The 19655-nt window shown below is 58.6% G+C and overlaps 1 protein-coding gene across 9 annotated transcripts in view; it reads left to right on the plus strand.

Annotated features, from left to right (window-relative positions):
* The window catches only part of ATP2B3 (ATPase plasma membrane Ca2+ transporting 3), a 60180-nt gene that overhangs the window by 20670 nt on the left and 19855 nt on the right, over positions 1–19655 (plus strand). For 4 of the 9 annotated variants that reach the window (XM_032265199.1, XM_032265202.1, XM_032265204.1 and 1 more), the window contains exons 3-16: positions 1606–1803; positions 1942–2199; positions 2575–2700; positions 2988–3113; positions 6077–6118; positions 7526–7726; positions 8368–8582; positions 9186–9428; positions 9842–10083; positions 12487–12721; positions 16134–16313; positions 16409–16496; positions 17007–17113; positions 18115–18306. In XM_032265199.1, the coding sequence (XP_032121090.1) occupies positions 1606–1803; positions 1942–2199; positions 2575–2700; positions 2988–3113; positions 6077–6118; positions 7526–7726; positions 8368–8582; positions 9186–9428; positions 9842–10083; positions 12487–12721; positions 16134–16313; positions 16409–16496; positions 17007–17113; positions 18115–18306 (2453 nt within the window). The remainder of the gene's footprint in view (positions 1–1605; positions 1804–1941; positions 2200–2574; positions 2701–2987; positions 3114–6076; positions 6119–7525; positions 7727–8367; positions 8583–9185; positions 9429–9841; positions 10084–12486; positions 12722–16133; positions 16314–16408; positions 16497–17006; positions 17114–18114; positions 18307–19655) is intronic. The other 5 variants (XM_032265200.1, XM_032265203.1, XM_032265205.1 and 2 more) reach the window with 2 other exon arrangements.

The following is a 19655-nucleotide window of genomic DNA, read 5'->3' on the forward strand; positions in this document are numbered from 1 at the left end:
GGGTCTTGTGTGCCTTCCCACACCAACTGTGAGTGCCCCATAGGCTGGGGCTGGGCTGTCTGGCCACCTTGTCCCTGCAGCAGATGGCAGCATGAGGCCAGCTGCCCAGGGCTGGGAGCGGCAAGCTGCTGTTTGTCCACTAGGTGTCAGTGTGGATCTGGTCACCGCCCAGGACAGCCCTGGGCACTGGGTGAGCGCTGCGCGGGAGGGCTTGGGATCAGCCAGTGCTGAGAATCCTGGGGCCAAGGGTGGCCCTATGTGGGGGGACAGTGTCATCCCACATGCCTGCCCCCGGAGAAGGTGGCTGAGTGGGTGTCCATACCTCGATGCCAGTCATGCATGTAAGCCTCCAGTACCTTCAGGCCAAGGAAGGCTGAGAAGTGAGCATCTTCGAGGGTGACAAGTGACAGAATTGGATAGGGACAGGTGGCTCTGATTGTGAGGGCAAGGACGATTGAGGGGCTTCTGAGTGGCTCTGGGTGTCATTCAAGTCACCATGTAGACGAGCACTTACACAGCCCAGCGGGCTCAGAGGACACAGCGGGGGCCGGCATTCCTTGGCTGTGAGCTCCGGCTGAGGACTTGAAGTTGGCCCTGGAACCGCATGAGAACCAAGCAGCTGTGTCCTGACAGCCCTGTGCTTGCTGGGTCCTATCAGGCCGTGTAGGCTCTATCCTGACTCATGGGCACCGGGCCCTCCCCACCTCCAGCCTCAGTTGCCTTGCCTGCACCCTGCAGGGAGCACCTGATGAGCAGCCCGGGGGCAGTGTCCCGATCCCTTGGCACTGACCATGCTCATTCGCCTGTCCTTCAGGCCCCACCCGCCCTCTTTGCAGGGTGTTTCTGCCCCCACAGATTGGGCTGTGTGACCTTGCCAGTCTTTGGGACTGGCTGGCCCCATCTTACAGAGCTGGGGAGGGGGGCTTTGGTGAGAAGCCTGAGCAGGAAATTCATAGGCTGGGAGCTGGAGAGGTGTTTCCAGACGGGGCAGAGCCCTGGCCTAGTCTTTGGTGTCTGGTTGAAGCCAGGCTGGTGCCATCCCTGCCTCCCCTGATTGGTGGCCCTCCCCATGTCTCCACTAAAGTCCCCTGGACACTCGCTCCCTCCCCAGTGGACAGTTGGCTGTTCTCCTCTGTCCTGTGTCCTGGCAACCCTTGGCCATACCCTGCTGGGTCCCCTCTGTGCTCCCCTTGTTGGGTCCTGTCCCCTGCCTTCCAGTGCCCCCTTGGTGGTAGTGCAGAGGTGGTCAGGACAGCACAGGGACCTGGGACCTGCTGGAGTCTGGGAGCCTCCTGGCCTGTTTTGTCATCTGCGTGTCAGGAGGAGGGTGGCTAGCATCCCTTCCTCATGCTAGGGACTCCCCGTGACAGCAGCCAGAGGGCTGCATGCTCGCTCCCACGTGCACCCCCCTCCCCAGCGGTCTGTGCAGGTCTTGCCTTCTGAGAGCTTACTGTCTAGAGGGAGAGCCAGACGCTGGCCAGGCGGCCCCAGAGGGCTGCTCCCACCCCAGGAGCAGTCAGGCAGGGCCACATAGGAGACTTGGGACACACAGGCCCTGCTGGTCCCATCCCATCCTCTCCTCTGTGCTTCCCGGGTGCTGTGCAGGCCTGGCGGACAACACCGATGACCTGGAGAAGCGCAGGCAGATCTACGGGCAGAACCTCATCCCGCCCAAGCAGCCCAAGACCTTCCTGCAGCTGGTGTGGGAGGCCCTGCAGGACGTCACCCTCATCATCCTGGAGGTGGCTGCCATTGTCTCTCTGGGCCTCTCATTCTATGCACCGCCAGGAGAGGAGAGTGAAGGTGAGGGTGAGGGCCTGGGCTGGAAGCAGGGACAGGAATGGGACTTGAGGTGAGGGGAGGGTCACAGGATGTCAAGACTCCAGTGACAGGGCTCTCGGTGACATGTCCTCCACCGCTTCCCTTCTGTCCTCGGCACAGCCTGCGGGAATGTGTCAGGAGGCGCAGAAGATGAGGGCGAGGCCGAGGCTGGCTGGATCGAGGGGGCCGCCATCCTGCTGTCCGTCATCTGTGTGGTGCTGGTCACGGCCTTCAATGACTGGAGCAAGGAGAAGCAGTTCCGAGGCCTGCAGAGCCGGATTGAGCAGGAGCAGAAGTTCACGGTCATCCGGAATGGGCAGCTCCTCCAGGTCCCCGTGGCTGCGCTGGTGGTGGGGGACATTGCCCAGGTCAAGTACGGTGAGTGCCCCAGAAGCTCAGCTCTCATTTCCGGGGAGGGTGGACCAGAGGAGAGCGCAGCACAGGTTCTCCCCGGTGAAGTGGGTGTGGTCACCTGCAGGAGGCCGGAGGTGGGGGAGGTGGGGGAGCACAGGGCAGAGCAGAGCAGGAGAGTTTCAGACACAGCAACTGTCCCCACAGCCTCCACTGAGGGCCTCCCCCATACAAAGGGTGCAAATGACCTTGTTCCCTAGGAGCAGGACAACACCCTAACCCCCAGAAGGAGGGGAACTCCCAAGTCCCTTTCCCGGGTGGCCCATGGCACCTGATAGGGCCTCCCCTGGTAGAGCCGGGAGGAGGCAGTGGGGAGAAGGCCTCTGCTTCCCGCCGCTCTAGGAGACCTGCTGCCAGCCGACGGCGTGCTCATCCAGGCCAACGACCTCAAGATCGACGAGAGCTCCCTGACAGGCGAGTCTGACCACGTGCGCAAGTCAGCTGACAAGGACCCCATGCTGCTCTCAGGTGAGGGCCACCCTCCCAGCCAACCTGGCACCAAGGGGCATTGGCAGCCATGTGGCCTTCACCAGGGAGAATATGCAGTGGAGGGAGTGTTCCCTTTCCAGAAGGTTCCAACGTAGCCCAGTGTTTATCCCCCTGTCGGGGAGGAGGCTTCAGCCTAGTTTTAAGATGGACACGGCCTCTAGAGGCCCGGACGCCGCATCCCTGCTTCTGGGATACCCTGGAAGACAAGCTGTAGTGCCCACCAGGTGGTGCAAATTCCTGTCTCAGTCTCTGTGTTGCTGTGCCAGGCACGCATGTCATGGAAGGTTCTGGAAGAATGGTGGTGACTGCTGTTGGTGTGAACTCCCAGACGGGCATCATCTTCACACTGCTTGGAGCTGGCGGAGAGGAGGAAGAGAAGAAGGATAAGAAAGGTAGCGCAGCAGTCCCTGGCGCTGGTGGGGCCTCCTTCCATGCAGCCCATTTTTCCTTTGCGGGCCCTTGCAATTAGGGGCTCAGAGAGAGCCAGCCCAAGTGGGTGACAGGCCAGGTCCTCTCTTCTGGTTCTCCTTAGGGACTCCTCTTCTGAGGATTTTCCCCCGGAAAGCTGGCAGGCCAAGGGCCCCTCCAGTGCTATGGACAGGAGCTTCCATGAAATCACCATCCCCAAAGGCTTCAGGACCCCATGCCTACCTGGGCATGAATGGGGTCAGAGGGACAGGGGCTTCGAGGACCCTCGTGCCCACCCTCAGGGCCCATGCCCAGTAAGGCACCACAGATCCCAGGCCTGCATGGGAGGCAGTCAGGGAGGTGGGGGTCAGAGGTCAGAGGAGACTGGGACAGGTAAGGGCAGGGCCCTGGGGCTTACTAATCCATGCAAGCCTACACCAGAAGGGCCCATTGCTCGCCCTGTGGCTGGAGTTGCCACCGTCAGGCCCTGCAGTGGGCAGAGTCGTCAGATGCTCGAACCTGAGGACTGTTCAGGGAGGCCCTAATGGACAAGATCAAATGGCTGCCATGGCCCCTTCTGGCCTCTTCTGCAGCCGAAACAGGGTAGGGAGCCCCGCCAGAATCGGAAGGCTCTGCTTCCTGCCAGGGGCCTCCAGCCAGGGCCCTGGGGCCAGTGTGTAGGGCATGGGGGCCAGGGTCAGGCAGTCAGGGCCGGGGGAAAGGTCAGCCCTGAGCCCAAAGCCCCTGCTCCTGTGGCCTAGAAGCTTTGATGAGCCCCGCCTTCTGGCAGCCTGGGCCTGTGTCTCCCTGCACCGGCTCCTCTTGGTGGCACCAAGTCCCAAGTCGCTGTAGGGCTCAGTGCAGTGTCCCACCCCAGTGAATGCTCTGGGGGTGCACAGGCAGATAGGTGACCCTGGGCCTCATCCAGTCTGGGCTGCATCCCCATGCCTTGCACACAGGGCCCTCTCCCATGCCCATGGGAACCCATGCTCCTCTGGAGTCTCCGGCCACCTTTCCCAGCCTCTTACCTTTCCTGTCCCCTAAATGAGTGTGTCTTTCCCAACTGTTCCAGGCCCCTCCTCTTTGAAATTGACAAGACCATAAAGCCCCTCCCAGGCCCCACCTACCCCGCTCTCCAGGCCCTCAGGCTGTGCTACTTAGGAGCCAGAGCTGGAGGGCTTCCTGGAGGAAGGGAACCCTGAGGGGGCCCTGGAGGAAGAGCAGCAGCTGGCGAGCTTGAAAAAGGATAGCCACAAGACCGGGTGCTCCCTGCTCGCCCTCCCCGTCGCTCCCCCACATCCCCGTTGGTCGGTGCGGCCTGCCAGGCACACACCTAGGATCCTTCCCTCCTACCTGCACCCACCTCCCTGGTTCTCGTCTCTTGACCTTGACTCCCACACACCTTTCTCCAGGTGTCCTTCCCCTCCTCACCTTCCCCCACTCCTGTGTCTTCTGGCCAGGCCCAGCCTTCCTCTTCCAGCAATGCTCATCCCAGGCACCCCACTGCCTCCCTCCTCCAGAGGCCAACCATGGTCTGTGTGCAGGCTGGGTCTATAGTCCATGCTTACTTCGGGCCCCCACGGCCCCAAGGCTCTGCCGTCTCCCCTGCTGTGCTGCGGGTCATCGCACTGCCATCCTATGTCCATAGGGGTCTCCCCTCCCTGCAAGAAGGCTCTCTGTGCCCACAGGAACCCTGGGCGGAGAAGGCCTGATGAATGCCCCAGCCCTGGCTGAGTGGAGGGCCTCTCCCTGCTCTCCAGGGACCCCAGACCCCAACGCCAACTGCCTGGGAGCCACCTGGCACTCTCTGTATCCCTGGATGCCCAGTGACATGAGTTATTGGATGGAAACTGACCACAGCTACTATGGTTGCCCACAAGCCCCTCCTGCCCTGGTCGGTTCGATTCTAGAGCTGGGGCCAGTGAGGATGTGGCCCCCAGGAAGCTCCTCTAACTGCAGCTAGAGGAAGGGGTGGCTGCACCCACCACCTGAGTCCCTGCATAGGGGTTCACTTGGGGCCCAGACCAGCCTTCCAGGGCTGTTGCGAGCTGGTGCTCAGGCGGGCACTCCCATGCAGTGGCCCTAGGTTGACCAATGAACTAAAAGCACTTGGCAGAGTCCTAAAGTCTTATTCCTTCGTCCCTTTAAAATACACACTGGGGCTGGCGCAGTAGCTCATACCTGTAACCCCAACATTTTGAGAGGCCAAGGCGGGAAGATCACTTGAGGTCAGGAGTTCAAGAGCAGCCTTGCCAACATGGCGAAACCCTGTCTCTATTAAGAATACACAAATTAGCCGGGCGTGGTGGTGTGCACCTGTAGTCCCAGGTTCGTGGGAGCCTGAGGCAAGAGGGTCGCTTAAATCTGGGAGGTGGAAGCTGCAGTGAGCTGCGATCAAGCCACTGCACTCCAGCCTGTGCGACAGAGCAAGACTCATCACACACACACACACACACACACACACACACACACACACACACACACTGAGCTAACTGCTGGCCGTAGCTGCAGGGAAAACCGGTCCCTAGTTGCTGTCTGCCCAGTTTCCAGGGGTTAGGGGCCATCTAAGTGAACCCCTTGAGCTGCTTTGCAGGGAGCAGGTCCCAGCTTCCGGGAACCTCCCACTGCCAGCCGTGTGTGACCCAGGGCCCATCCAGGGCTGGCTTTAGGGGTTCACTGTAGGTCTGGGCTCAAGGCTCAAAGACCACAGGTCTGGCTCAGGAATGCTGGTGTTCATGGTGACTGTGTGCTTGCTGGGAGGTGGTGACGGGGTGAGCCTGGAGAGGCGGGGCATGCAGAAGGTGCCGCAGTGCGCAGCGCTCAGGGCCACCAGCAAGCAGGCCCCTCCTCCCCACCCCCTCTGCCATGTACCCCAGGCTGTGCTGTGCATGTGCATGCCACACGGTGTCCTCAAGCCTTCGTGTCTGTCATCCCTCTTCCATTGTAGGCAAGCAGCAGGATGGGGCCATGGAGAGTAGCCAGACCAAAGGTAACGTGCGCCGCTGCTCGGGCGCCACTGGCTTGGAGCTCTAGGGGTGGGCTGGTGGAGGGCGCTGTGTGGGGGAAGGGTCACCTGCCTTGGTGGCAGGAGCAGCACTTAGAGACCAGGTGAGTGAGTTGCACAGTCCCATCCTGGGGCAGAGGTAGGAGAGGGCACACCCCTGGGGCTGCTCAGGGCATCCTGGCCACAGACACAGCCACCTAGAGGAGACCTTAGCCCAGCACAGCTGTGAGGTTCACCTGTAAGTGGGCACCCCAGGTCCACTCTGGCCAGATGAGGAAACTGAGGCCCAGAAGAGCTGACTCGCCTGAAGCTCTGGGCACCAGTCAGGGTGTTTCCCAAGCCAGCTTCCTTTCAGCCAAGTCTGTGGACCTGGGAGACAGAGCGGTCCACTGAGGCCCAGAGACCCGACTCTCCTCTCAGCCCCAGACGCCTGGCAGGTGCCGACACCCTGGGGCTGGCCTGCTCCTGGCTGTGAGGCTCAGGAAGTAGGAGAAGGGGAGTGAGGGAGGCCAGTGTGGCCCACAGAGGAGATGTTGCCCAATGCAGCAGCGAGCTCTAGGTGCTGGGACTTCATGGGGACAAGGCAGGTCCTGGCCCTCAGGAAGGTCACAGGCAGAGACAACCAGGGTTTGGGAGGGCACTGGGGGGCAGCCTGATGGCTGAAGCCCTGGGTTGAGAAGGTGGCAGCAGGTGGGGTGCAAAGCTAGAGGGGCCCAGCTGGGTGGGGCCATTTCGTCCTGAAGCCCCTGGGAAGAGGAGCCATGGCGAGTAGCCTTGGGCTGCCAGGTGAGCAGGAGTAAGGGGAGGCAGACGTGATGGCCATAGCGCCAAGAACCCCAGTGAACGGGGGACGAGAGTAGCAAGGGAGAAAGATGAGACTGCTGTCCCCAGGTGGCTGTATCAGTCCTGGGGCCGAAGAGGACGTAGGGTGGCCAGGATTGCTCCAGGGAGAGGCGGGGAGGGTGCTGGAGGGACAGATGGAACCTGAGCAGGTGCAGGGCTGGCTGGTGGGAGGACAGTGCACCGGCTCCTGGGCCTCCCTGAGGGAGGTGGGAGGTGACTCGGACACCAGTAGGCAGACAAGTCAGTTCAGGGCTCTGGAACATTCCATGGGCCACAGCCCTCTGCTCTCAGGTATTATTTGGGGCATTCCAGGACCGGTCACCCTGTCTGTGTGCCCAAATTCCTTGTGTTGTGTCTGTCCTCACTTCTCCCGAGAGAACCATCTCTGTCCCACCTAGAACAGTGCCGGGAGAGCCTGGGCTTAGGAGGCGGGAGAAAGGAAGTGGGTGGACTTGGCAATAAGAAAGCGCCACTGAATCCTGCATCCTCTCTGTGGTGTGGAATGTCTTTCCCCATGAAAGTCCCTTGTAACCCCTTCTCCCCAGCCAGGCTCTAACCTTGGCGATGGGGTTCCTCTGTGTGCAGCTAAGAAGCAGGATGGGGCAGTGGCCATGGAAATGCAACCCCTGAAGAGTGCGGAGGGTGGGGAAATGGAGGATCGGGAGAAGAAGAAAGCAAGCACACCCAAGAAAGAGAAGTCTGTCCTTCAGGGGAAGCTCACGAAGCTAGCCGTGCAGATCGGGAAAGCAGGTAGGGACGGCAGGAGGTGGTGGGCCCAGGCCAGCAACTGGTCATGGAAGATGCTGGGCTCCTGGAGATGACCCCAGGCTGTGCAGAGTGAGGTGGAAGGGAGGTGGCAGGCGGTGTGGGAACCAGGCAGCCAGGGGCACAGGCCAGGGCCAGCAAGGGCCATCAGGGCCTGGCACAGCTCTTCCCTAGAGAGCATAAATCCCACACCCTTGACCAAAGCCCTGGGTCACACACCGAGCCACTGCCCATGAGGTGCCCCCACCCAAGGCTCCAGGCTCTGCCCTGGCACACTCAAAAGGCAGCTGGGGGCATGTGGGGCTGGTAACCCGACTTCTGGGGGTTAGTGGGGGATAGAAGCTTGCTGGTCCTCCCCAGCAGTGCCTCTGATGCCATCAGGGCACAAACTCCACTCCCCTGCCCCAGCAGGACTCCAGAAGAGGCCACACAGAGCCCCCTTGCAAACAGGCCCCAACTCACCTGCTGAGCCAAGTCAGGGCTGCTTATCCCAAAATGCAAGGCAAATCCACAAGCCGTTCACAAAGGCCTCTGAGACCGTGACCACACCTCTTCTTCCCTCGTCCTGTCTCCCTCCCTCCCTCACCCCTGGCAACCACTTTTCTGTCCTCCCCCGGCTGTCGCAGGGCTGGTGATGTCCGCCATCACTGTCATCATCCTGGTCCTCTACTTTGTGATTGAGACATTTGTTGTGGAAGGCCGGACGTGGCTGGCAGAGTGCACGCCGGTCTATGTGCAGTACTTTGTGAAGTTCTTCATCATCGGTGTCACTGTGCTGGTCGTGGCTGTCCCAGAGGGCCTGCCTCTTGCTGTCACCATCTCCTTAGCTTACTCTGTCAAGGTAATCATAAAGCTTACAGTTGATACCGTTTACAGAAGCGGAAACTTGGGTAGGAAGCCATTAGGCACCTCCCCGCCACAGTATAAACTGGGGGAAGTTTGGGATGGCTCAAGGGAGGAAGGGAGGTGCTGGGCAGGGACCCAGTGGGCAGCTTTCCTGATCCGTCAGAAAGCAGGCGGTGGGGTCCCCAGGGGGTCAGTATCTGCACAATGTGGGCAAGGGGGTGGAGGTGCTGCCTGCAGATGCCAAGCGGGGAGGCAGCGGTCGGGAGAGGGCCCAGGACAGCAGGAGGCAATGGGAGGAGGGTGGGGGAGCCAGGGGTGGGGTGGTGAGGTGGGAGAGTGGTAGGGGTGGTGGGTAGCTGAGAGGGGGCTCGGGCAGGGGAGGCCCTGGGTGCGCATCCCGCCCCCACCATTAGATGAGATTGCTGATGCCTTAGAGCGTTGCTGTTGGCTCAGGGCTGACCAAGATTCCCAGTGGGCTTAGTGCCACACGTGGAGCTGGCGGAGCAGAACAGAGTCATGTGATGTTTGTGTTGACATCTCTCACTCCCCCACCCCAACAAGCACCTGGGCCAAATGACCCCGCCCCCACCCTTTGCAGAAAATGATGAAAGACAACAACCTGGTGCGCCACCTGGATGCCTGTGAGACCATGGGCAATGCCACAGCCATCTGTTCCGACAAGACGGGCACGCTCACCACCAACCGCATGACCGTGGTCCAGTCCTATCTAGGGGACACCCACTACAAAGAGATTCCGGCCCCCAGCGCCCTGACCCCTAAGATCCTTGACCTCTTGGTCCATGCCATCTCCATCAACAGTGCCTATACCACCAAAATACTAGTGAGCTGGGGCAGGAGCGGGTGGACAGGGCCGGGGTGGGAGCAGGGGAGGGCCCAGCCAGGGTGCCGGGGGAGCTGTTGTGAGGCGCTCATTAGGCCCCCCTTGAGAACTTTTGCTTGGAGCCACAGTGGTCCCTGGGGTGCCGCTAACCCTCCTGTCCATCCTCGCAGGTGGCTCTGGCTGTTGGGCAGGGCCTGCCAATTCTGGAAGGCCCTTCCAAGCCCAGTAAATGCTGGGAAACTGCCTTAGCTAAGGCATGGCCCTTGCAGTCCTCTAGGTAGACCTTCCTCTGCTCCCTGCCTCCCACACCCTGACAATGTGCTGACCACACAGGGGCAGAGCTGGAGCCCCAGGGACGACATGGAGGGAGGTCTCAGGTCCCCAATGCCATGCTAGCCCTACTCATCTTGCAGCCTCCTGAGAAGGAAGGCGCCCTCCCACGCCAGGTGGGCAATAAGACGGAGTGCGCCCTGCTGGGCTTCGTCCTGGACCTGAAGCGGGACTTCCAGCCAGTGCGGGAGCAGATCCCGGAAGACAAACTTTACAAAGTGTACACCTTCAACTCAGTCCGCAAGTCCATGAGCACAGTCATCCGCATGCCTGACGGCGGCTTCCGCCTCTTCAGCAAGGGGGCCTCAGAGATCCTGCTGAAAAAGTGAGTGGGCAGCAGGGAGGCACCTGGCAGTTTCTGTTTCTATTGTGGTCAAAGAGGGAAACATCAAATTCACCATTTCAAGCACTTTACAGTGGACAGTTGAATGCACAGTCACAATATCATGCAACCATCACCACAACCCAGTTCCAAAACACTTCCATCGCCCCAGAAAAAAACTCCAGAGCCATGAGCAGCCTCTCTCCACACCCCTCCCCAGCCCCTGTGCCCATTCATCTGCTTCGTGTCTCTATGGATTCGCCTTTCTGGACATTTCCTGTCAAGCAACTCCTACTCTGTGTGGCCTTTTGTGTCTGGCTTCTTCCCTTAGTGTTAAGTTTTTAAGTTTCACCAGCCATCCTCCCACCTCAGTCTCCCGAGTAGCTGGGATTATATGTGCACACCACCATGCCCAGCAAATTTTTAAATTATTTGTACAGATAGGGTCTCATCATGTTGCCCAGGCTGGTCTTGAAGTCTTGGGCTCAAGCGGCCCACCCGCCCCGCATTGCAGGCATGAGCCACCGCCCAGCCGGGACCTGCTTTCTGTGCATGGTAAAGCACATTTGGTAGGTCCATTCATCTGTCTACCTGCCCGTGAGTTGTTTCCACCTTTTGGCTGTAGTGAGTCATGCTGCTGTGAACCCACGTTTTCCACTCTTTTGGATGGATGCCTAGGAGAGGAATGGCTGGGTGTTTTCCACAGGGGCAGAACCATTTCACATTCCTACCGCTGACACGCGAGGGTCCTTCCTTCTCCCCATCTTCAACAGCACTTATTTTCTGGTGTGGCAGTGCTGGTGGGGCCACCCTTGTGGCCATGAGGAGGTGTCTGTTTCCCTGATGACCAATGACGCTGATGTGCTGAGTGCCTTCGCTGATTGCAGAGTTGGATTGTTTGTGTTTTTATCATGCGTTCTGGATCCTAGGCCTTTATCAGCTATGCAATTTCCACGCATTCTGTCCCACGCCGAGGCCTGTCTTTACTCTCTTGACAGTGTTTGTTTTACATTGTTTTCTTGTTATTGCTTACATGGGGTTTCTTTTAGAGATGATGAAAATTTTCTGGAATTGGAGACGTGACAGTTGTGCAAGTCTGTGACTAAAAACCACTGAATTGTCTACTTTAAATGGCTGGACTGCGTGGTGTGTGAATTATATCCCAATAAAGCTGTTAGAACAAAGGGAGGGAGCATGCATAGCTTCACCTGCAGGTGCCCTGGTGTCCCCACGCCCACTCAGCCTTCCTGGACTCCACACTCTTGGCCTTGGCTTCTCTGTCCCCCACCCACCTGGCTCCTCATGGCTGTCCTCCCAGGGCCCTCAGGACAGGGTCCTCTGCAGGACATCCAGGGATCCCCAAAGGCCCAGGATCATCCTTCTTTCTGGTTTCAGCAGACTGGACCACCAAGTGCGTCCTGCCTGGCCTCCCTACCCACAGCACTCTGCCCAGAACTCTGCCAGGCACAGCGTTCCCCACCAGGGCCAGGGCCCCTCCTCACCAGAACCATCCCTCCTGCTGTGGGAGCCTCAGCCCTCTTTCGTGCTTCTCCTTTGGCGGGCACCGGGATTCACAGAGGGACTGTCAGTAAAAGGCCCAGCCCAGCTTCACTGTGCTGGCTGTGTGTACATGAGCAAGTTACTGCCCCCTACTCCCATGCCTCAGTCTCCCCTGTGGCACGGAGATCACAGGATACTCATCTCTGGGAAGGGGTGTGAGAATTCCATGGGTGCATCCACATCCGTAGGAGGCCCTCCATCCCTACAGCTTCTGTAACATCATTTCCTTCATCACCAGCGTTCCATGCATTGGCAGCACCTGGCACTCACAGCCCCACTGGTGTCTTCCACCGCGCCCACCTCTGTGGCCCTCAGCTCCTATCCCCACCTGAGAAGCTCCTGGAGTCATGAGAGCTCTAATGAGACTGTGGCTGCCTGGACTTGGTGATAACGATTGTCCACTGAGTTCAGTTTTTGCCCATGGTCCATGCCCTCGCCCCATGGAGTCTGTGGTGGTGCTGCCGTGAGCCATGTGCTCCTGCCCACCTCCCGGTCTCTCGGCCTGCAGCAGTTCATGAGTATCTGGGGGCTTCAAGCAGCAAAAGTCCAAAAGCAGGGCATATGGGCAGGGCTGCAGCGCTTCCAGAGCATCTCGGGGAGAATGCGTCCTGCCTCCTCCAGCTTCCAGTGGTGGCCACCAGTCCTCATGTTCCTCAGCTTCCAGGTGCCCCTCTCCAGTCTCTGCGTGTGGTCACACGGCCTTCTCCCTGTGTGTCTGTGTTCTCACATGGGGCTGTCCTCTCGATAGGACCCAGTCCTGGGCTCAGCCACCAATCCAATGTGACCAACGCTGTTTCCTGTTGTTCTCTCCCCTCCTCCACCTTGTCTCTGCCCACCCCCGCCTAGGTGCACCAACATCTTAAACAGCAATGGTGAACTCCGCAGCTTCCGGCCTCGGGACCGGGACGACGTGGTGAGGAAGATCATCGAGCCGATGGCTTGTGACGGTCTCCGCACCATCTGCATCGCGTACCGGGACTTCCCTGCAGGCCAGGAACCCGACTGGGACAATGAGAATGAGGTCGTGGGTGACCTCACCTGCATAGCTGTCGTGGGCATTGAGGACCCTGTGCGGCCCGAGGTAGCCACCGCCTTCTCTGTGAGCTGCCCTGGTAACTGTGCCCTCTGCCCAAGCTTGTCCGGACTGGTAGGGGCGGCCTTTCTTCACACATAGTCACTGTGGTCCCTCCTCAGTCCACTTGTGCCCCGTCCTGGTGCTGTCACCCTGGCATCAGCACAGGTCCTGGGTGGGCCAGCTCAAGCTCTACCGTCTTCTAGCTGAGAGGGTGGCAGTGGCAGAGAGACCCTCAACATTTGGGATCTGGTCCCCCCAGGATGGATGAACTGGAGGTAGAGCTGAAGCCTGAGGGACACAGGTTTGGGGGACAGGATGGGCATTTACTAGTTGAGGATTTGGCTGGGACCACTTGAAGGGCAGGAAGTCCCGTAAAGAGCTCGCAGCAAAGGTCCTGGTGGGAGAGGGAGCCCAGAAGCGTATCTCCGTATGAACGATGCCACCAGGGGAGTGCAGACAAGGGGGGCCTCAAGGGTCGCGTGGCAGATGCAAGAGCAGAATGAAGGCGCACAGGTCAGGCTGGCCACGGCTTTGATGCTGGGAAGTCACTTTGCTGTGAAAAGATGGCAGAGCCTGGAAAGCGTGGAGGATAGCAGGTCCCGGAGGGAGAGTTCGAGGCGTGGAGGTACCCGTCTGTCTCCCCAGGGAGAAGCAGGGCCACTCTGATCCCGCTGATTAGCCTGAGACCTTGTATTTCAGGAGCCGCCCTGGGGCATGCAGGTGCAACCCCGGAGAAGCAGCTTCGGGATGCTCCTTCGGGAGACAGGGATTCATGTATTGGATCACATAGCAAAGACACTCAATTCAAAGACAATGCATCTAAATGCCAGCCATGGGTACTGTCAACAGAGCAGCCCTGCGTCCCGAGAACATGGTCACAACGTCTGGAGAGGGAGCGCCTTGAGCCTGCCCTGGTGGAAATGGGTGGTAGCAGAGGACAGGGACAGAAGTCCAGCCAAGGAAATGGGCCCTGCAAAGGCAGGCAGGGGCATGAGTCCCAGGCCCCGCTGGGCCTGGGAGAGCAAAAGGAGAGGGTGCCAACGAGGTGAAGCAAGGCCACAGCTGGGGAAAGGCGGGGAGGCCTCTCCCTTCAGGAGCCATCGAGTGCCTCTGTTGGAGGGCCTGAGGAGCAAGGACAGCTCCTTTCTGGCTTGAGAGTGGCTGAGAGAGAGAGTCCAAGTGGCAGAACACAGCGGCAAGGCCAGGCTGAGGACACCGGGAAGACCCCCACAAAGACTGGCCAAGCCGATGGTGGCTGAGGAGGGTGCACAGAGGGCCCAGCAAAGACCTGGGTGCAGACAACAGGCAGGAGGACACAGGGGCATCACTGAAACCTGCCAGGGTGCTTGGAGGTGCAACAGGGCTGCAGCCAGAAGAGGGCCCTCGGGGCTGGGCCCAGGGGGAACACAGGAAGCGTGCCTCTGGGGAGGTAATGAACCCGGGGCTGGGCTGGCCAGGGGCGCTGGCGACTTCTCCAGACACCTGGCTGGCTGCGTGCTGTGGGGCCTTGGGAAGAAGGCAGGGAGCAGGGCTGAGCAGGCAAGGAAGGACAGCTTGGCCTGGCCCTTTGGGGTCATGGGGAAGGAACAGGGCCACACACATTTGGCCTGAGGAGGTGGCAGGCCTGGGTTCACAGCTGCAGGTTTTCAGGCTCGTCACGGCCACTTGGTGGCAGCAGAGGGGTGGCTTCCAGATGGTTCAGGACAGGAATTCACTCGCCCAATGGAGAGTTGTCTTCCTGTGGCTCCTGATCTTATCCAGCACCCCAAGAGCCTCAGAGTAGAAAGTGTCCCCAAGGCTGGCAGCAAGGGACTCACCCCAGGGCTCCTCCTTCCAGGCCACCTGGTGGTATTTGCCGCAGGGATCATTGGATCGCCCTGCCACAGCCTGAAGTGGGGCCCCCAGCGCTCACCGTGGCAGAGATCACAGCCCCCTGCCCATGGCCTCAAGGGCCGCCAGCATGTGGGGACTCCCAGGTCCCTGTCCTTCCCTGCCCCTGTGTGTCTACCCCACCTGCCCCAGGCTCCCTCGCCCTGCGGGCTTGGCCACACCTGAGACACCTGCCCACTCTCAGGCTCTCTCCTCCTCGGGCTCAGCGACTGTCCCCCCAGGGCTTCTGCACTCACCCAGCGGAGTTCACAAGGCGCATTGCCTAGGCCTGACCTCCTCATTCAGGTCCCCAAACTCTGAACCTGGCTTCCCTGCCCCTCCGCCTCAGTGGCATCAGCTGCCTGATCCTGTCTCTCTGTCCCCAAGCCTGAAGAGCCACATACTTCTTCATTTGGGAACTGTCTTCCCTGTCCCTCCACCACTGGGACAATGCCACCATCTCCCAGCCGGTCTCCTGGCCTCCTGCTCTCAACCCTTTGCACTGGGGAACCTCTTTCTCTTTCTGTTTTTCCCGACTCTCATATGGTGCATGAGGTCCCCAACTTAACAATGTTTGAACTTGGTGCAGAAGTGATGCGCATTCAGCAGAAACTTCACTTCGAGTTCCATACAAGACTTCTGTTTCCCCCTTTCAGTGCAGTCCTCAGTGACTTACATGAGACAGCCAACACCGTATTCCAGATTAGGCTTTGTGTTCAATGCTTCGCGCCACTCTAGGCTAACACAAGTGTTCTGAGCATGTGTAAGGCGAGCTGGGCTAAGCTATGTCTAGCAGCTTAGGTGCATTAGATGCATCTCTGACTTATGGTATTTTCAACGTATCGTGCGTTCATTGGGACCTAATCCCATCGTAGACTGAGGAGCATCTGCGTTTGAAAACTGAAACGCGTGCTACACAACCAAGGCCACACTTGGCTTCCCCTAGGGTGGAGTGAAATACATTATCCTACAAAACCTACAACTCTAGGAAAAACATTAACTCCTGAGAAAAATGTCTTAGGTTTTATATTGTTTAAAAAAAAAAAAAAAAGGCTACAGAGGCAAGTGAGGAAGGAGTCCAGGTAGGAGCCCTGCAGGCGGCGGAGGATGCGAGGCCCCTCCTCCTTCTTCCTTAGGGCTAACATGGCCCCTGCCAGCCTGTCCATAACGCAGGCTTACCCCAGATCAGCAGCCCTGGGTCTGTTTTCCAGCTGGAAAATGAGGTTGACCCAGGTGACTCTTCCAGATGTAAATCTGATGGTCCCCAGGGCCTGGGTCTGTCGTCACTGGTCCCCAGGGCCTGGCATGGTGAAGGAGGGAAGCACCCACTCATTGTAGTTTGGCTGGGGCAAGACAGCCCCACCACCCTCTGGGCCTCCTCTGGGCCCATGCCTCCACAGGGACCCTGCATCGGGACCCATGGCTTGGCTTTACTGTCACCTCTGCCGGACCTTGCGCTGCCTGCAGATCTGATAGAGGAAGGGCTACTTGATCGACACAAAAGATGTCTTGCCTCGATAGCCCCACCCACCTCTCTTGTCTCTTCCAGGTCCCTGAAGCTATCCGAAAATGCCAGCGTGCTGGTATCACAGTTCGCATGGTGACTGGGGACAACATCAACACGGCCCGGGCCATCGCGGCCAAATGCGGCATCATCCAGCCTGGCGAGGACTTCCTGTGCCTGGAAGGGAAAGAGTTCAACCGGCGGATCCGCAACGAGAAAGGCGAGGTAGCACCCGGCTGTCTGCTGCCCCCGACCCCCTCTCCTCCCTGCCCCCTCGTGCCCACCCTAGCTCTGCAGCGTCCTGTGCTTCCCCTCCCCAGATAGAACAGGAGCGGCTGGACAAGGTGTGGCCCAAGCTGAGGGTGCTGGCCCGGTCGTCTCCCACCGACAAGCACACTCTGGTCAAAGGTAGCTGAGCTCCCACGCCTTCCTGGGGTGGTCGGCCTGAGGTTGTCTGCTCCCTGATGCCAAAAGTCAGGTTCCCAAACAGATAGCCAGGGCCTGCCTAAGAAGCCAGGTCCATTTGTCCCATTAGCCCAGAGCAGCAGGGCTGGGGCCCATGAGGGAACAGCGGTTCAGGGAGGGCCAGTGACTCACTCCAAGTCACATAGCCTTTCTCTAGAAGCAATGGGTCTAGAGCCAGGGACCCGGGATCATGTCCCCAGACCTTAACCAGTCAGTCAGCCCCCAGTCCCCATCCTCCCACCCTGGCCATGTCACTCAGTGAGACTTGGTTGCTTATTTGGGGATAGGAGATGGTCCTGGTGAGAGGGAGCACAGATAATTGGGACAGTCAGCACGTGTGCAATCCCAAAAGGTTTTCATGGCCAACCTGCCCCCATAGCTCCCTGGGCAGGGCTTCACAGAGATGTGTTGACAGATTGGCCCAGCCCTGCCCTGCCCCGATCTGTCTTCCAGGGATTATCGACAGCACCAGCGGCGAGCAGCGGCAGGTGGTGGCCGTGACTGGGGATGGCACCAACGATGGGCCGGCCCTCAAGAAGGCAGACGTGGGCTTTGCCATGGTAAACCACCCAGTTGGCATCCCAACTCACCACGGCAGATGGGGCCTGTGTGTGTCCCATGAACTTTAGCTTTATACCAGGAAGTAGGAGCTAGTGTTGGGGCAGGTTACAGAGTGACTGAAGGTTTTTTCTCTCACATCCGGGCCACTTGGGCCTGTGTGGGCTCTGCCAGTCAGGGAACACGTGTTTAAAGGCATCTGTTGTAATGCCCAAGGTGATAGTGGGCCCTAGACAAGATGTACTGTGGAGAGGAAGGGGAGTGGGGGCGGGGCTCATCACTGATGGAGTTGCCTATCCCCAGTCCTCTCTAAATGGACCCTTAGCCCCAGATGAGGTGAGCAGAGTCCCCAAATGTGCTCTTCCTCTGTACTTCCTTCCTGTTGCTCACCCACTGAGCAGGGTGGCCCTGCAGACGCCACCCACATGGCTGCTTGCGGTCCCACAGGAGGCTGGGCTCCTTTTTCGGTAGGCCACCTGGGGAACCCAGCCCAGTCCTTCCCGGCACCTGTAGCCCAGAGAGGAGCTCCAGCGAAAGCTTCACGAGATAGCGGCTCTCACGGGCCAGACTTGGGGCAGGGGAGAGGGCTGAGCAGCTTGGCACGGCTGCAACTGCGCCTGCCCAGGGTGTCCCCTGCAGGGCTTTCCAGCGTGCCTTACACAGCAAGCCTCTCTGGAGTGCTAAGAACAGACCAGGCTGGTTGGTGGCCACGTGGCGGCAGCTGGCCTTTATGTGTAAAGCCGTGTTGATGCCATGTCATCAGTACCCTCTGTGTTTATGAGGAAGGCCCCATCACCATGACATGTGACAACTTACTGTGTGTAGTATAAGAATGTGTGAGATAAAAATCAGTCCTGTTCTTGGCTTTGCAGGGGAGGGGTGGGATGTTATTCAGAAGGGAAGGGCAGGGAGCCAGCCCAGGTGAGCCAGGTGATCCAGGGGGGCTGGGGAAAGGACTCCCCAAATACTCTGTGTGTGTGAGTGTGTGTGTGTCACCCGTCAGGGCATCGCAGGGACCGACGTGGCCAAGGAGGCCTCTGACATCATCCTGACCGATGACAACTTCACCAGCATCGTCAAGGCAGTCATGTGGGGCCGTAACGTCTATGACAGCATCTCTAAGTTCCTGCAGTTCCAACTGACAGTCAACGTGGTGGCTGTGATCGTGGCCTTCACAGGCGCCTGCATTACTCAGGTAGGCACTGAGGGCTACCGTGACCCGGCTAGGAAACCTGGGCTCAGGCCTGAGGGCCAGATTAATAAGAGTGAGGGTTTTGTTTTCATTGCTGCAGATTATTTTAATTGAGATCAAATTCACATGCCAAAAATTCACCATTTTTGAGCACACAATTCCACACTCGAATTTTGAGGACATTCACCATTGCCTCTATCTAGCTCCAGAAGATTGTCATCATCTTAAATAAAAGAAACCCTGTGCTCCTGAGCAGTCACTTCCCCATTGCCCCCCAAACATCCCAGCCCTAGGCCACCACTCACAGGCTTCCTGGGTCTATGGATTTGCCTGTTCCAGACTTTTCATTCCGATGGGATCAGATAATATGTGGCCTCATGTCTGGCATCTGGCTTAGCACCATGTTTTTCCTGCCTTTTCATGGCCTCAGAACACTCCATGGTACAGACCGTCACAGTGTGTCTGTCCTGATGGACACGTAGCTCGTTCCTACTTTTTAGCGCTTGTGAACAGTGCTGCCAGGAACATCTGTGTATGAGTTTCTGTGTGGGCTATGTGTACCATGGGAATGCTTTCTGAATAGTCCCATTTTCCTCATGGGTGAGTATCTAGATTTTCTTTGCTGCCCCCCGCCCTTAGAAAGGGGGTGCAAAAAAATACCCGTTTCTTGCTGACAGGGATTTGAAATGCCTGCTGATCAACTTGGTCTTTTCAAACATAACAAACTTCACCAGAACCATTTTAACCTTTTGAAATTCCATAACTCAGAGGTTTATCTCCCTCTGCAATGTCACAACCATCGCTACTGTCTTCCCGGAAACTCTCTTCACCCCAAAATGATACCCTGTCCCCATGAGCAGCCACTCTCTACTTCCCATCCCCCAGCCCCTGACACCCACTCATCTGCTTTCTCTCTCTGTGGATTTGTCAGTTCTGGAAGTTTCCTATGAATGGAATCAGACAGTACGTGGCCTTGTGTGTCTGGCTTCTGTGAGGCTGATTTTTAACCAACAACTCAGAGGAGCTGAGAAGAAAGGTCCAGCTCAGAGTTTCTGCCTCCTCCTCCTCCTGGGGTACAGGAGACAAGGAGAGCAGCCCTCACTCTGTTGCCCCAAATGGCAGACCCCATCGTCAGGCTGTTTTGTGGTCTGGGGTTTTTCACCTCCTGCGAGGGATTTGGAGCACACCTTCTAGATCACTGCCACCAGGTGAGAGAAGGGAGGCGGGCGTGTGACAGCCCAGAGAAAACGCCCCGCTAGCCTAAAGGAGATATCTGTTTTCATGGGCGTGAAATCCCAGTGATGTGGACCCCACGAGGAGTTTTCCCCCAGGTGTGACTGGGTTTCCACCCC

The sequence above is a fragment of the Sapajus apella genome, unplaced genomic scaffold (genome assembly GCF_009761245.1).
Source record: "Sapajus apella isolate SASKATOON/1434 unplaced genomic scaffold, GSC_monkey_1.0 scaffold149, whole genome shotgun sequence".
NCBI lineage: Eukaryota > Metazoa > Chordata > Mammalia > Primates > Cebidae > Sapajus > Sapajus apella.